We start from the raw sequence: 18178 nt of genomic DNA, 5'->3' as shown, positions 1-18178 counted from the left end.
AGAGAGAGAGAGAGAGAGAGAGAGAGAGCGAGAGAGAGAGAGAGAGAGAGAGAGAGAGAGAGAGTCTTTTATAAAAGAAAAGGCCAGCAGTGAAAGAGAGAGGCTTTAATGAGGAGATTAACATGTAATGGAGACATTTTACTCTCTGGGTGAAATGAAAGGAAAGTCTGTGTGACATTGTGTGTTTATGTGTGTGTATTCTCAAGATAATGAGAAAAATAATAGTAATGCTTATCTTTGGGTATCAGATTTCTATTTATTCTGTAGTGATGTTGACTATATCAAGCGAGATGATCATATGGCCCACTCAGTGATGAGCTCTTGTAAGCAACCACCTGGCAGTCCACTAAAAATCACTCAGTACCACTTCATAACAACATCCTTTACTTCTGGTTAGTTTTACCGAGGTGAACACCTCTCACATTTCTTTGGAATCAAGTTCAATTTTATATTTTGACAGCTACAAGCCAAAAGTAGGTTAAAGTTGAGCCTTGTTAGACAGGAAGAGAGAGGGAGGTGCAAGCATTGTTGTCTACAAGACAAACCCCAAATTGTTGTGAGTTGTATGTGGTTATTACCACACAGGAATGGTAGAGATTTCTGTGGGTTTCACACAGGATGTTTTTGTGTTTGATTTTGCCCCTTGAGATGTCCATGAGAGTTACAGTAAATGTGAAATTGCGTTGTAGTTAACTGCAATTTTTTGTATGTTCAGAAAGTTTCAAATGTCCTTTTAAACGAATGTCTCGAGTTAAAGGAATACTCAACTATCTGGATAATTTACTCCCCCCCATGTCATCCAAGATGTTTTTGTCTTTCTTTCTTCAGTCAAGAAGAAAATAAGTTTTTGAGGAAAATAACTTAGTGTTCCTGTATAGCTCAGTGGTAGAGCATTGTGTTAGCAATGCAAAAGGTCATGGGTTCAAACCCAGTGAACACACATACTAGGCTACTGATAAAAATGTATACCTTGGATGAAAGCATCTGCCAAATGCATAAATTGAAATTGTAAACATTTCAGGATTTTTCTCCATATAGTGGACTTTAGTGGACCTCAACAGTTTACAGTTTCAATGTAGCTTTAAACGGCTCTAAATGATCCCAACCGAGGCATAAGGATCTCATCTATAGTGGCAGTGCGACCTTACATATTATTACATTATCTTGTTGCAACATATGTGAAATGCACACTTGCGGGCCATTTTAAACAATAAACTGACACAAAGACATTAATTAGGGGTTGTGCACACCAAAGCTTTTAATTTGGCTGAAACGCCTGGTGAATGCCAATTTAAGCTGTTTTTTCCGCTTATAGTCAGCTTTCTTTAGCTGAGTGTTTTGGTTGCTGTAATACTTATGCTTGGTTTATCAGTCTTTGTACAATGCGCCGGTTGGTTGTTTTGATTTTTGTCCCGCCCCTCCTGCTCTGTGATTGGACGGCCGTGTGAGAACTGACATTGAAGAGCTGAGCTTTTCACCCAAAGTTGAATATTTTTCAACTCTAGGCGCTCAGTGCTGAAAAACCGCAGATTACCGGCGTTCAGCGCAGATAAAAACCACCAGCTGCTGGCTTTTTTGAAAAACGCTGAGCTTTCTTTGGAAACAATTAAAAACATACGCTGGCCACGGGCGTAAAAGCTTTGATGTGCACGCCCCCTTAGTATCATTCCTCATACAACAACGTCTGAACGCTCCTCTTTTTCCAAACTAGTAAACATTGGAGTGGTAGTGTCACATGCGTCATGCGTGACCTTTCAACGTGATTACGCAATACATAAGGTCACGCTGGGGCATCAGACGGCTAGTCCAAGACGAGAAGTTGTGGTTAAAAAGTACTTTTTTTGTGAAAATAGGGATGGTTTGCTAGATAAGACCCTTATGCTTTGGTTGGGATTGTTTAGAGTCCTTTGAAACTGCATTGAAACTGTAAACTGTTGAAGTCCACTATATGGAGAAAAATCCTGGAATGTTTTACTTAAAAATGTAATTTCTTTTCGACTGAACAAAGAAAGACATTTTGGATGACAAGGGGGTGAGTAAATTATCAGATATTTTTTATAAAATTGGAATATTCCTTTAAATACAATTGTAGCTTTATCATCTGCATTTGTGGCATAATCTCAATCCACAGAAATTAATTTAGTCTCATACCCTAATTTATACAAACAAACGTTTATATATAATTTATGTTTTTATATATTTATATAGTGTTTTTTTACAATGTTGCATTGTTTCAAATAAGCTTTACAAGACAGGCAAAAAAAAGAAACAAGAGAAAATCGGAAAATGATTGTATATGCACTGCAAAAAATGACTCTCATACTTAGTATTTTTATCTTGTTTTCAGAACAAATATAAAAAATTTCCTAAATCGAGATGTATTTTCGTGATGAGCAAAATGACCTAAGAAAATAAGTCAAATTTTTAGACAAAAAATATACAATTTAAGCATATTTGTGCTTAAAACAAGCAAGAATATATGCCAGTGGGGTAAGAAAAAGTAAACTTATTTCAAGATTTTATTTCTTATCTCATTGGTAGATTTTTTTCCCGTGTTTTAAACACAAATTAGCTTAAATCTAAAATCTAAAACTAAAAAAATCTAAAAACTAGACTTATTTTCTTAGGTCATTTAGCTCATCAAGAAAAATCATCTTAATAATAATAATAATAATAATAATTTTTATTTATATAGCGCCTTTCAACACCCAAGGTCGCTTTACAAGGATAGTACAGGATAATCATATACAAACATGAGAGTCAACAATATTAGCACAAATATTATAGACTATAAGCAGAGGAATAATATTCAGAGAAATAATGTGTTTTTAGGAGATTTTTGAAGGAGAGAAGGGTGGTTGCTTGACAAATATCTTGAGGAAGGGAGTAATTTAAGAATTTTTAGATATTTGTACTGAAAACAAGACAAAAAATGATATTATTGTGATTTTTATTGTGCTCGTAAATAGATTATATCTAATAAAATGGTTTTGAATAATATGATAAACAAAATGCCTCATATTAAACAATACGTGCCTTTCCATCTGGCATGAAAGAAGAAACCGATTCACACAGTATACAAAAAAAGATCTTTCCTTAATAATTAATGTTCCCTTAATGCTTCAACAAAGATACAAGCTTTACATTTATGCTTTTAAACCCTCCAAAGCCCAAGGGTCTCATTTATAAAGCTTGCTTACGCACAAAACAGGGTTGGAAACACGCAAAGGTGGTAATCTATAAAATACTTTGACGGGAGAATGAGCTTGAAGGGTGGGATCTGAGGATGATTCATGTACGCACACTTGCAGGTGATCTGTGATTTATAAAGGGAACATTGCTTCGTCTAAACATTTTTGGCTTTTGTGCGTACGTAGACTTTTAGTAAGGATCCTACGCACAGTTTTATAAATGAGACCCCGGGCCTGTTTTTGTGTTAGAGCATTACTATAAATGTGATTTTTTTGCTCTTAAAGCTATAACAGCTGATAGATAAGATACATTTATTTTATGTGATATTCAACAGTATGCATTAAACAATCAACAGAATTGATTTTGCACCCAGAACATTCCTGTAAGAATGACTGTAACTGCTCACTGTGGGCTCTCTATCTTTGTCTCTTTCAGAAGATTATTCATTCTCCACTGATGTTTTACCACCATTACCGGAGGTCCCTGACGGAGGGGCGATCCTAAGCCCCATTAGAAACTCTGCCCTGAGATATTGCTCCTCACGCAGCATGGACTCCACGCCCTTCAACGATCGACCCGTCAGCTACGGTTCCACCTCATCATCCTCCTCTTCGCGGGATAGCCACTGTTCGCTCGGGGGTCGGCCGGTATTAAGCTCCACCCCTGAGCGGGATCGAGATTCTGGGGCAATCCGGTTGGAGCTGGTGCCTGCCCGTCAGCTAGAGGAAGAGGAGACAGAAAGACAGACACCTACACCGACCAATCAGGGGGATGCGGATATACAGTCACCGGAAGGCCGTAAAGTCCAATATGTGGACCGAGTGGTGCAGGAAATTCTCGACACAGAAAAAACCTACGTACAGGACCTTCGCAGTATAGTCCAGGTGACGTATTAATCCTGTATATCCAAAGAAAACATGCACCGAGCCACGGCTGAAGGATAAGTTCACCAAAACTTTTACTTACACTTAAGTGAACAGTCCCAAGTTTACGGGATCATCTCAAAGGTACAAAAGAATAGTAACTCTTTTCAAACTGGAGCCCTCATGATACCACCACCCACAAACTATATGAGACACAAAATCCTCTTTGCTCTCATTGAGAGGCATGTTTGTGTGTTCCTGTATATGATTTATATAGCTGTCAGATGTAACCTGCACATGACTGTTATATGATCTAGAGAGGAGATGAATGCTTAACTCTTCCTCTTACCCTTGCCGTGATTTTCTCACTCTGTCTCTCTAATGTGGAGACTTGAGTACTTAGTAAGGGGCTCCCAACCCCCTTTCCCCTTTTATAAACACACATTCACAGACCCTCGGCACGGAGAGGATGATAGATGGTTGGAATGGAGAATGGGAGAAAAGGAAAGCTGTCAGGATGGATGGAGATAGCAGATAAAGGAGCGGAAAGTAGGTTAGGGAAATAACTGTGAAACAAACTGCTTTCTGCTAACACTGATGTTTGTAAAGCTCTGGAGGCAACATACTCTCATTTACTTTGCTCTTGGTTACTCGATTGTGTGAATTCATCAAGTTATGCACAGTGCACCGTTAAGCCCGGGATACACTGCAGGATTTTTTCAATCCTATCAGATCATTACCTTTTCACACTGTGCAACAGGGATCATTTAAACTTGGGAAGACAAACATGTAGACTGTACGATAATAAATCGGAGGCTTCGGCGGCTGAGAAGCCTAGTGGTAAACAAATACCGGTATGCAGGTCGTAGTAGCGAACACACTATGCGTTTATCATGCTGAATTTATGACAATGGCAGAAAACTACACTGTAAAAACAAACGGTGCTAAATAGCACTAAAAGTGGTTTTTGGCTCGTAATCATAGAGGAACAATTTTAAGTGCCATATAGCACCAATGAAGTACCTATGTAGAACCATATGTGGTGCTACAGTGGTGCTATATGACCCCCGTATGATTGTTCATAGGTGCTTCATAGCACTAAAAATGGTTCCTCTATGATTACGAGCCAAGAACCACTTTTAGTGCTATTTAATAGGGATGGGCATTTTCCAGTAATTTACTATTCGAATATTTAAGCTCATAAAGAACAAATATTCGTTTATTTAAATTATGTTAATTAAGACATCCGTCTTTTGTATTTTTCATTTTGTCATAATTTCACAGAAGGCTTATAACTAGGAAATATCCACAGCAAGCTAAACTTATATTCTGTATGTATATATATGTATGTATTTTTAAGTTAAAAACATTGTAAAAAATACATATATATTTGAAATTCTTCTTAAAAAATATCCTACAGAAAAAAAGGCGTTAAAACCCCATGCGGAGCGAATCTGAGTCAGTCAAACCCTTAGTTCAAGTCGGTCGTTAGTATGAATTCATTACTGTTTGATCTTACATACATTATATTATACCAAATATTATACACTAACATCAAATGTAAGCGAAGTTTGAGGACTTTCGAAGTTTAAAGTTTGAGGACTTGACGGGCTATCATCATTTAAACCATTAAACAGACTCCAAATAAGAGCCCGGAGCAAACGAAAAAACATCTACATAATCGACTGCTCAGTCGCCATATAAATATCTTCTCAGTTTAGTTTGACGTATTTGTGAATAAAGAAAACCATATTTATCCTACCTGCTTCGGTGAAAGCCCGTTCTTCTGACTAGATACAATAATGCCGGTGCTGCGGAGAAAACTCTTCCTCGTGATAATGGTTATCCGATAAAAACAACAGACGGATTGAACAAGATTGAATATCTGTATTTAACATTATTTTACAAATAACGTAAGCTGGCTCGATAGATTATTGTTGACTGTGCAAAGTTACTAACGTTAGCTTAATTTAACAACATTTCACAAAGACGGAGCTTTGCTTTTAAACTGCCATGTGCAGTTATCCGGTTCATTTTCGAAAGATATAATAAATGTTCTCCGTTTCATTTTGTTCTCCGTGTCTGTCTCGTTATTAACAAAATAAAGTAGACTTTATAACAGAACGCTTACAAATCTCAGTCTCATGATGTGTTGATTCGGGCGGCGGAGAAGCACGTTTAATAACACGTGAGCCCTCACTGAGCCAGTGGCCAAACATGGCGCACCGCGGACAAACCCGGAGATAAAAGGAAAAACTTAAATTCGTCTGCAATCTGCATTGCCAAACAATCAGAAATACATACGAATTAATGTTCATGTATATCTTACAATTAAGTATGTAAAAGACAGTATAGATGAAGCGAAAAGCATCAAATAAGTCATAACCCTTTGGTGGCACATTAAAAACAAACAAACATTCGAATAGCATTTTTAAAATTCGAATTATTATTGCCGATCCAATATTCGAATATCCGTGCCCATCCCTACTATTTACCACAGTTTGTTTTCAGAGTGTATCATAGGGTACATTTGAGGACAACGTCTGTTTTTGAACCTCTCTCACTGTACAATATGGGACCATAGATTTAGAGACAAGATCACAGAAATCGCCACGATTGTTTCACAATGGTAATCTTTGGTCTGGGACAGCTGAAAATCGTGCAGTGTATCCCAGGCTTTAGTTGCACACAAAATCTGCGCCAGATTCCTTGGAACTTTGGCAGATTTCTGCAGAACTGGAATGCCTATCACTCATAAAGACCTATGCATGCCTTGCATGTTAATTTATTAATTATTAGAGCTGTGTTAATGCTCATTTCATTGTTTTAACGTGAAATATTGATCCCTCGTTCTGAGTCATTGTCATTTGTATTTGTTCAGTTAAAGTATCAGAAGACAGAGCTGTTAAAATCAAGCCAGAAGTTGCTGACTGGAGCTTACTGGAATGCTTATTGCAGCCAGAGACCACAACATGACTCAAACTGCTATCGTTTCACTAAAAAGCAGACACCTGATCCATTAAGCCATGTTTTAGGGTGTAAGGTTGCAGAGTAAGACAATAGTTATCGATATGCAAGGATGTAGGAATAATTTAAAAGGTTTGTTCAGCTATTATACTGCTGATGCAGACTGGTTGGCAGACGCTTTCACTTCCGATAGTTTCCGTGTGTGTTCAGCTACGCTTTCTTTATTTTCCAAATGTATTTCCCAAAATCATTAGTTGAATAAATAATTATTGATAATGTTTGATAGATTGCATGCTTTGTGTGTTTGATGTTTGTGGATATCCAGCGGTGCCTAACATTGGTGTAACTTTGAAGAATGTTACTTTTAAAATAAAATAAGAGGGCTTTGTAATATTATCCACAAGGTGCACAAGTTGTTACATTTTGATGAAAGATAAGCAGACAGAGACTCCTTATTTGAAATAGCATGCACGGATGAACAACAGATGAATCATGCACAATAAGTCCAGGAACATGTATTGAAGTAAATAAGGTCAATCTTGCTCAAGTGTATGTTTTTAAGTGTATCTTTTCCTCCCAGGGTGATAACATCACATTATTTTTTAGTTTCTAAATAACTGTCCACATCGGTGTGTATGTGTGTGCGGGTGTTCACACAGGGTGTGTTTTGGGGCCGATACAGAATGGTTATTTTACACAGCCTGAGGGTGTTCAGCTAAAGATTTTATCAGAAAGACAGACTCACTTATCTTGTCTGTCAACCAAAGAGAGAAGCATTTAAATCTAGGGCGGAGCAGAATAGAAATTACAGTGCTAGTACAGATTCTGACATGCTTATATGTATGAATGTGTGAATGTAAGCTTAAGGGGGCTTCTGCACATTTCACAATTTCCCTTCTTTTAGCCTCTTAATAATTATATTTTCCGTCTCACAACATGTACACATTACAAGTATACACGTATAAATAAGTTTTGAACACGGCTTGTCTACTGGTGCATAAATGTTCATGTCATATTTGTGCTTGCTGGCAGTCGCTGAACTGACTTAAAGAGCATTCAGGCAGGTCTGTCTGTCTAAACAAATATGGTAAATCATAGTCACTCCTAATATTATAAAGGTAGTCACAGGGCGAGACTTTCTCCCTGTTGTGTGATGTCAGACACGCTGCCCATCTCGCATGACTGCTGATGGGATTATTAATCCTTTTTATCTCTTTCTTTCTCTCTATAGGATTACCTGGAGTGCATCAGTAACCAGTCTCTTCTGCTCGGGGATGAGGAGAGGAATTCATTGTTTGGGAATATCCGTGACATCTACCATTTTAACAGGTTTACACGCACATATCAGTTCATGTTTGTCTGTAACAAAAGTGTCACTTTAGAGGATTATACAGACAGTGGATTACAGATTAGGTTAAAGAATTTGTTTACATACCAGAGATTGCCTGTATCTCTTGTAGAGCATTGAGCTGAATAATGCTTTTATGCACTGAATAATGTTTTAGATAAAAAGTGTCTGCCAAATTCATACACATGTATGTCACCCTGGACCACAAAACCAGTCATAAGTCGCCCAGGTATATTTGTAGAAAAAGGCAAAAATACACTGCATGGGTTAAAATGATTGATTTTTCTTTAATGCCCTTTTATTTCAAAAAGCGTATATTATGTAAATATCATGTTCCATGAAGATATTTGGTACATTTCCTACTGTAAATATAGAAAAGCTTTATTTTTGTGAGGAGATGCAGCAAAATTGCAAGCAAACTTGGCCATAAACTTGCCTAAAAATAACTCTTTGGAGATTTCCCATTTAAGATAGATTTTTATGTAAAACCTTACAATTTCCATCATTACAGTGGTAAGCCAGTAGAGAAACAAACCTCTTTATTAGTAATATGCATGCGTTGCTAAAGGCTTCATTTGGACTTTGAACTTTAAATGTGATTTTCTCTATATTTAGATTTTTTGTACTTTGTTGCATCTCGGCCAAATTTGTCCTATCCTATAGCCTGGGAAAACCCAGACTACTCAAGTAGTCTGGCAAAGAGGCCATTCAAGCCCATTTCTAATGCAGAGAAATCGCGGCACCAATCAGAAACGTTGGGGCGGCTTTACACCATGATGATAGTGCAGCAGCAATCGTAAAGCAGATTTTGTACATTACACAGATGGATGCCGCTGTGAAACATCACTCGTTCGAATCAGCTATTGCGTCTGTTTTAAGCGATTTAAACTTTTCCTTTTTTTAAAACCCGAGCAAAGAACAACACTCAAAGCCTTCATATCTAAAAAAGATGTTATCGCTGTCTTTGGTGGCTAAATGAATGGGTCTTAGCGAGAGCGGCGAGCCCTGGTGCAAACGTCATCCCGTTCATCGTTCTGATTGGTTTTAGGTTTATCCGATTGCGCCCAGGGGCATTTGAGCGAGGTCCGTTGGTGACGTCCCTTTGAAAATGATTTGTCTATGAAGCTTTGCCAGACCATAACTTAATGGTCTGTTTTTTTTTGTGGTCCAGGGTCACAAATATGAGTTAATACTTTTTAATGCATAAATAATTAGTATGACAAATATCTAATTTTCAGTCATTAAGTTCTTATGTCCTTACACATTTACTCCACATCAGATAGTTGTAAAACTGTGACATGGAAGTCGAAAATCATGATTATTTGCAAAACTTTAGAGAAACCGCAGATATTAGTCAAAAGATTAGTAATTTTTAAATGATAGCAAATGTTGATAAAAATGAAAATTAGCATTTAAATATTAAAAATGTTGCTCTAGTGGAGTGGTTCTCAAACTTTTCGGCGTGCCCCCCCAACATTGTGTACTGTAGTGTGCATCCCCTCATTTCTGAAAATTCCTAATTGATAAATGAATGTATTTGGAAACACCTGGCACCATTAACCCGCAGTTTGAGAACCACTGCACTACTGTTATTATCTGCTAGGACCTAATAAAAATTTCACTATTCATCTACAAATCACTTTATTTATCATTGAGTCAACATATCATGAATGTAAAATAGCAAATATAAGCTCAATTCTTTTGGCTTTATGACCTCATAGCTGATAAAATAAGGAATGAGTTCATTTGATTATAACACATACACAGATCTCACAGATTCTCATTTCAGTGCGAACACAGACGTTTACCTCGTACCATTACAATGCAGACGCGACCACACAAACGCGTTTCAATTCATGGAAGCAGACCTTTTCTTATAATTCACACAATACAGCACATAACTGGAAGAGAATTTGAATAGTTTTATAACAGCACAACCCTTTTACGGATGTGAGTAATAATATCAATATCATAAACGTGTGTGTTTGTTTTCCAGTGATCTGCTTCATGACCTGAAGAAGTGTAATGCCGACCCGGTTGCTATTGCCAAGTGTTTTGTAGCCAAGGTAACTCCTTTTTTCTTACGTTCTTCTTACATTTAGGGAATTGTTCAACCTACAATGAAAATGTTGACTTTCTTTTCTTCTATGGAACACAAAAGGAAATGCGTAGTGGATTATTTATGCTTTTACATTGGATTAAAGCTTCAGACATAAAATTCAATACAAATCATTTCAAAACTTTTATTTTTTTGACCAATCTTCAGTGAAATGTTTAAGGAAAAACTTTTGGGATACTTATATGATAAATAGCACATAACGTAAAAACAAGTCGTATAGCAATTACAGGTTAGAATTAGTTTCTTTCGTCTGTGTTTCTGTTGACTAGCTTAATAACAAGTCCTTGACTAATTGTTCTAGCAGTTTTATAGCTGTAATTAACACCTCCAGGAATATTTGCTGCAGTGGTTTTTGTCCTGTGGTTTCGTGTCATACGGGTTTTGTTTTGAGTTTATGTTTTGGTGTTAGCGGGGGGCTGTTAATTTGCACAGCACAAATGATTGTGGCTTGCAAAAACTCATATAAAGCCAAAAAATAAAAGCGCACACAGCCAGCAAAGCCCCGAGCACAAAACATGCATTAAAACAACTGCCATGTGTGTTCGTCTTGCTTATGTGTGTAAGGAAATGTGTGGTTTTTACTACTGTTGTATGGAAAAACAGCAGAGAGAGAAATGCTATGATTAACACACATCAGTTTCTAGATTCCTGAGCATTGAATTCTTTACTTAGTTTGCCACATTCCTTCTGAAATCAACTCTTTTTTTGTCCTCTTATCCTCTCTTATTACACACATCACACAGACATTTTCAATGCTAACACACACTGAGATTCATTGTGTTTGTCACTGGTTATTACTTATAAACATATTATGAGGAGCTCTGGTGCAAAAGCATCTAAATGTCACCTCTGTCAAAAATGAAATAATGATATTAACTGAATGCTCTTTATCAAATATTTTCACTTCAAATCCGCTTAATCCCGGCCTCAGGGCATTCAGAAATACCACTTTGTTGGCAGGATCCATCAAGAGTCTGATAAAAAAAATGCTCACACCTTTTTTTGCTTCTGAGGTCTTTGTATGTTTTTGTAAGTGAATCCATGATACGTTGTCGGGTAACCTAAAAGTGTTTCATGTGGTAATACCTACAGTTCATTAGCTGGTTCAAAAATACGATTCAATGACCGAATAAACCTGACTGCAAATGTACTCCAACAGAAGTGCACTTCTCAGGTAAAAACAAGTCTTTGAGGTAAATGTACAGTAAAATGGGTAAATCGTAAGTGTATGGCCCAATTCTGTTTTACTCCTACACTTTCCCCTACCCCTCCATTTAGCGCAATCACGTGAAGGGATAGGGATGTAGTTGGAAGGGTAGGGCAAGGGCCAAACAGCCCTACAAATAAAGATTTTTCATGACCTCACTTCAAATGAAAGGAAAAAACATTTCCAACATGGCTGCTCATGCGAGTATAATTCAAGTCTTTTTCGCATTGATAAAGTTTTTAATGACAAATTATAATTTGTGTTATGTTACATTTAATTTTGAGTTCATATTTACGGTCATGTAATTTAAAGAAAAGTTTCCAAAAAAATCACTAAAGTTTGCTAACATATCACACGTTACTGACATAGCAACATAGACAAATGTAATAAAGTAACTTAAAGTGGACTGGCCATCTGAAGCACCGGGAGTTTTTCTCCAGTCACTCCGTGCCACTTCCGGAGCACGATCAAGTCCCTATTCCCCCTGACTGAACCCATCCCTGTTACCCCGGTCTGAATGCATCCCGGTTCCTCCGTCTTATCGCGTTCTGGGGAAAACTCCCTATGCTTCAGATTGCTGAAACGTGAATAGACGGAGGGAGAGAACACCACGAATCGCCAGCGAAGGGTTCTGCTGATTTCATGAAAAAGTCCAGGGCTCCTTGTTAGGCTGTAACCCACTAAACTTATATGACTACAGGTGAAGGTGGCATCTTTGAAGTTTGTGATACACATTGCATCTACATCTACTGACATCTACGGACATATGATGACGTATGATGTTGTAGTAGTGGTGTCCCATTTCTTAGGGGAATATTTTTAACCCTTGCCCTTTCCACTTTGTTTCAAGGGGCAAGGGATGAGGGGTAGGTGTAGGGGTAAAAAATAGAATTGGAATTGGGGTAAGTCTTCCTAAAGACATAAAGGCATAGTTTACCCCAAAATAACAATTCTTGCATTATTTACCTTTAAGTCATTCCAAATCTGTTCCACAAAAGAAGAGATTTGTAGATCACTGGTAACCAAACAACATTGGCCCTCACTGACTACTATACAGTAGTATGGACACAAAATTTCTTAAAACATTTTCCCTTGTGTTCCACAAAAGACAAAGTCATACACAGGTTTAAAACGAGATAAGAGTGAATTAATGTTTACATAGGTTTTTTGCTAATCTTATTGCTTATCATTTTTACACATTTTAATGAAGGCAAAGTTCTCTATTAGCATTAAAGTTACATTTCATGGCCATAAAACACCCATGTTTCATCCTTAAAATATATACTAGTGAACATTTGAAGTGGATCAAAAAATTTCATCCAAGTTGTCCTTAGACAAGAACGGATATTGGGTATTGGTTTTAAGTTTAACTTTTAGGGAAGGTTTTGATCCACTTCAAATGTTGACTACTGACAAATGTCAGTATTTAGTCTGAACATTAATTGTTTATTTGAATCACTGAAACTAAAGTAGTAATAAAAGATGTATCTTCACTAACAAAAACTAAACGTGTGTGTGTGTGTACACAAGTTATTACTCAGCCAGTTCTGTGGCTGACTAAGTGTATTTCTCAGAGAGCATTTCTGAGCATGTTGTATCCATTTTGTTCAGATCGACATATATACATATATATATAGATATGTTGCCCACCCTGCAAAAGTCATTTCAGAGAGGTAGCTCACTGACTGCCCCCCCCAAATAAACAACTACAATAATTTAAACATTATTTTAACACTTTGTTTTGATGTATTACGACTTTAAATGGATAGTTTACACTGAATTTATTTTTCTGATGATATTTTGATAATCAATGGTAAGCACACAGTTGATTGTAACCATTGACTTCCATAGTAGGAAAACAAATATTATGTAAGTATTGTGATAAATGATGAAGAAGATATTTTGATAAATGATGGTAAGCACACAACTGACCGTATCCATTAAATTTCAGCATATTTGTTTTTGCTACTATTGAAGTCAATGGTTACAATCTTTTAACAATTTGACCCTTTAACAGGTACTCTTGTAAGGCAGGGATCCACTTTGGTGTGCTTACAGTGTCATTATTTATGTTTGAAATTTTTTGCTGTTGTTGTTTTTGGCACTGTGTCATTTACACTACAGTGTAAATAATCTTTAGCGAGATAATGCAGTTAATTGTAAGCCCGCCCATAGTGAAACTGGTCTATTTATCAGAAAGACAGACCAATCAGGATACGTTCTCTGTCACTTTCTTGATATGTGTTGTTACTCGCTGCTTTGTCAGTCTCTTTAGACTGAGACCTTGTTAAAAATGATGTAAACCTGACTACTCTAAGTTGCACGTTCTTAAATAATTAATTTGCCAGAATATTCCAGAATATCATTTGTGGGCAGTGAGGGAACGCCCGGGGATGTCTAATATATAACACAACCCTACTTACGAATCAGTCACTTTCCGTTTTAGATGTTGATTGTACAGTACATGGTTTCAGAAGTGTTTACAACGTATTGTTTTGATCTAGAGCTAAGTAGCAGTGAGGTTAGGAAATATACTCAACATCGTCTATAGTCGAACTCACTTTGGGCCATGTACACACACCATGTTGGTTTAATATTTATTTGGTGTCACTTCTAATGCAGAAAAGTTTGTCACTCCCATAAATATCTGAACCCAATGTGTGTTTAATAACTGTTAACACTCTTTCTCAGCAGTTCTTGGTTTTTTCACATCTATAGGGTGGAGAACCTCACCTGTGGGTGTGTGTTTGGGACACATTTCTTAATATTTACCAATCTTTGTACAGTATGTTTGTGTACTGTATGTGTGTGTTAGGAGAACGAGGGCATGCGTGAAAGCCAGCGGGGGCGGTCAACAGAGAGGAGATGTTAGAGGAAGAGGATAAATGACTCTTTGATACTCATACACTCTGTACTTTTCCAGCCGCTTTGATGTTCATATAGGCGGAATAAGAGCTGAAGAGACTGTAGATGAAGGAGCAAAGCAGAGATTTAATCAGAGCCGTCTCACATCTACCATTACTGTAAACACAACATCAGAACTCTATTATTACAATCACCGTGTGTGTGTGTGTGTGTGTGTGTGTGTGTGCGTGCGTGCGTGCGTGCGTGTGTGTCTGCAGCCCTGTCTGCTTTTCTGTAATGCAACATCCTGATATGACCTTTGACCTATGACAATTTTCACCTTTTCGAGGATGCCATATGTGTTGAGAAAAGCACTGATGTATATTATTAAAACTGAATTGAAATGAACATTGAATGAGAGACCTAAGCAATAGTTGCAGATAAAAATATGATATATGGTAGATGTGGAGATAGCAACACCCTAGCATGGTAAATGTAATGTTTTTTTTGCGCAGGTAAATGTAATATTGGCACTCTAACAGCGAAGAGACCACAGCCCTAACATTACTAACTAGTACACCAATTGGGTTCGGAGATTGCTGTCAGAAAAAGGTACAAAGTCATTCGCTGGGACGGTGCCTTTAAGAAAGGACCTAATATGAACCATTTATGTAAAGAAATTTAGAACAAATCTGTACCTTTGAGGTAATAATACGGACTCTTTATGGACAAAGGTATACTTTTTCAAAGGGTAGCGGCCCAGTGACAGCTTTTGTACCTTTATAGAGTGCCGCAGGGATGATGTTTTTTTGTAGGCCAACCTGGAAGTTAGCATGACACTGGTACCCTCGCCAAAAAGCCCATTCATTTCCTCCATAGACTTTTGGTTTATCACAAAAAAATAGGTTTGACTAATCCTTATGGACCCACTTCTGGGTTTTGCCTACAAAAATACATCATCACTTGATTATCTTGATTATCTTCTGGTGACAGTAATGTCTGCAAATTTGAGCAATTAGCTCTTTCCTTGTTTTTATTAACCAGTGCTAATTTCCATATTGTATTTTTCAGAGTGAAGACTTCCATATATACACACAGTACTGCACAAACTATCCGAGGTAAGTAAGAATACCCTTGTCTGTCGTTTGGTTTATATGTGTATCACAATCCGTCTCTCAATCTAGAGGATTATAAAGCCTTTAAGAGCAATGCCCTGCACAGATGCTTTTGTGTGTATATGTGTGCATGTGGAATGTGAGACATGTGTGCATATATTATACATTGTGTGTGTGTGTGCATGTGTGTAACTCCACTGGAGTCTCAGAGTCTATTCCTATACATTTCCTCCCGAAGGGAAAGCCCCTGCCAGTGTGTCTGTCCCTCGACCTTTCTCTCTTTCTCTCTCTATTTCTATCACCCAATCCAATGTGTTCCTTAGCTTACTTCATTTAAAAATGCACTAATTTATTTTACACTTCAATAAGGAAACTAAAGCAATGGGCAGTACTTTTAATAAAAAAAGTCTAATCATATAATTGATGTAGTCAAATCTGTCTTTCCCCTCATTGTGACCCTGTAAAACAATGTGGACAGGTGACATTTATGTGACTTTTCCAGACATTATCAGTCAGACATTAAGCACAGGTAAAGAGTATGCCTGTTGTATTGAGTGGTATCCATATCTAAAATGTTTGCTTTTTATAGACATTAATATGACAAAATGTTACATACATACCTACATCATCTTTCTATTAAACACACATGCATGAGCGTTTGTCCGTGCACGTGCTTTCATGAGTCTAACGTTTGATGTGAGATAATAAAAGTAATGTGGTTTAGCACTATTGTCAGTAAGTCTGTATGGCGTGTGTGTTTGTATGAATGAAAGGATTTTTTTCTGGGCCACTGAGACCCTCTCTCCACACCCTCACACAGCTGTTGACCCTAACCACACACACACACACACACACATATATATATATACAGTAATAGTCCTGAAGGCGATGTCTGTATCTCGGTGATACCCGGGTCATATTTCCCATTGGGACAATGTGAGGTCTGTGTGCAGGATGCTGGAATGTGAGTGTCTGTCTCAGTGCTCTGTGAGGCGGGGCAGTAGATTTAATATACTGTAAAAGCTGTGTTTTAACCAAAGGCCTTGACCTCAAGTTGAGAAACTGCGCATGATCTCAGACACACTTTAGGGCAAAGCATTTCACAAAGGGAAGTTTTTAATTGTTAAAAAGCTTTTCATAGTTTATTTGATTCTTTTTTTACAAGAAGCATTGGTCTTTTTAGTTGTCAACATTAATGTGATGAACTACATTTGTGGCTGCTAGCTCATCTGTGTGAACTGACTTAAATCAGTTGCTCAAAAAGTCATTGTTAGTTCTGAGATGGGTTTAGCTTCATTTGTGTGCTGATGTCAAGTGGTTTGATACTTACTTATATAATACAGGCACATTCAAATACTTTTTGGTCAGTGAATAGGTAAGGAATAATTGACGACGGGCTGTTGAATTATCGCACATCCGAGGTGATAATGAGGTACAAAGCGAAGTGTGCATTATTTGCAATTATACCACAGGTCTGTTGAATGCTTTATTCTGATTGGCTGAGAAATGTTCCATGGGTGTTGATTATTTTTCTGTAAACCGCACATCTATCTTGTCAAATGTCTTAAAAATGGGCACCGGAGCAATGTTTTTGGTAACTCCAGTCCTTTGACTGTCGCGTAACGGCACTCCGCTTCATGTTGTGCCACATTACCACCTTGGGTGTGCATTATTTTCTTATAATGCAATGGCCCGTCGTCAATTATTCCTTACATAATTCAAAGGACCAGAGTCAATTATTACGCTTATACCACCTTAATCACAAACATTGCTCTGGTGGTTATTTTAAGACATTTGACAGGTCATGTGTGCGTTTAACGAAAAATAATGCATACCCATGAAACATTCCTTAACCAATCAGAATAAAGCATTCAATAGCCCCGTGGTATAAAGCATAATAATTGGTTGCTATTTGAGAAAATATCCTAGTACATTACCATTCAAAAGTTTAAAGTCACTTTACTGAATTGTTTTTCATGAGCTTAACAACCTTTTGATTTGTAGGTATATTTAAAAAAATCTTACTGCCTGCAATACTTCAAAATGCACATAAAATCAGGGTGATGGAAACCCAGCTAGTGTTTTCTTTTTTTAGTCACAACATTATACCCAAAGTTGTCAAATACAAAATATAACTAAATAATGGTTAATATTTTAGATAATAGTGTATAGTATGTGTAAATGTTATGTTTTTGTGAGACTGTGTGTGTGAAGTATTTCTGCAGGAGTATTTTATAACAAAGTGGATATAAAAACGAAAGATTTATTGATAACATGTTTTCATGTGCATCTACAGGTCTGTTGCTGTCTTAACAGAGTGCATGCGAAACAAAACGGTGGCAAAGTTTCTTCGAGAACGTCAAGAGAGTCTCAAACACTCCCTTCCTCTCGGCTCCTACCTGCTTAAACCTGTCCAGAGAATCCTAAAGTACCATCTACTGCTGCATGTACGTTCACACACAAGCACACACACACACATTTGTCAGACTGTTTTTTTAGTCTGTAATACAGCAACTGGTACCT

At 37.3% G+C, this 18178-nt stretch overlaps 1 protein-coding gene across 2 annotated transcripts in view; it reads left to right on the top strand.

The window, feature by feature from the left end:
- LOC135772966 (pleckstrin homology domain-containing family G member 1) overlaps positions 1–18178 on the top strand; it is a 51404-nt gene that overhangs the window by 21846 nt on the left and 11380 nt on the right. For both annotated transcript variants that reach the window (XM_065282555.2, XM_065282554.2), the window contains exons 2-6: positions 3628–4076; positions 8254–8351; positions 10367–10436; positions 15612–15658; positions 17952–18102. In XM_065282555.2, coding sequence (XP_065138627.2) covers positions 3741–4076; positions 8254–8351; positions 10367–10436; positions 15612–15658; positions 17952–18102 — 702 coding nt within the window. In that variant the 5' untranslated portion in view covers positions 3628–3740. The remainder of the gene's footprint in view (positions 1–3627; positions 4077–8253; positions 8352–10366; positions 10437–15611; positions 15659–17951; positions 18103–18178) is intronic.

Source organism: Paramisgurnus dabryanus, chromosome 21 (assembly GCF_030506205.2).
Source record: "Paramisgurnus dabryanus chromosome 21, PD_genome_1.1, whole genome shotgun sequence".
Classification (NCBI taxonomy): Eukaryota; Metazoa; Chordata; class Actinopteri; order Cypriniformes; family Cobitidae; genus Paramisgurnus; species Paramisgurnus dabryanus.
Note: the sequence above shows the minus strand (reverse complement) of the source record. Positions and strands in the feature narration are given on the sequence as shown.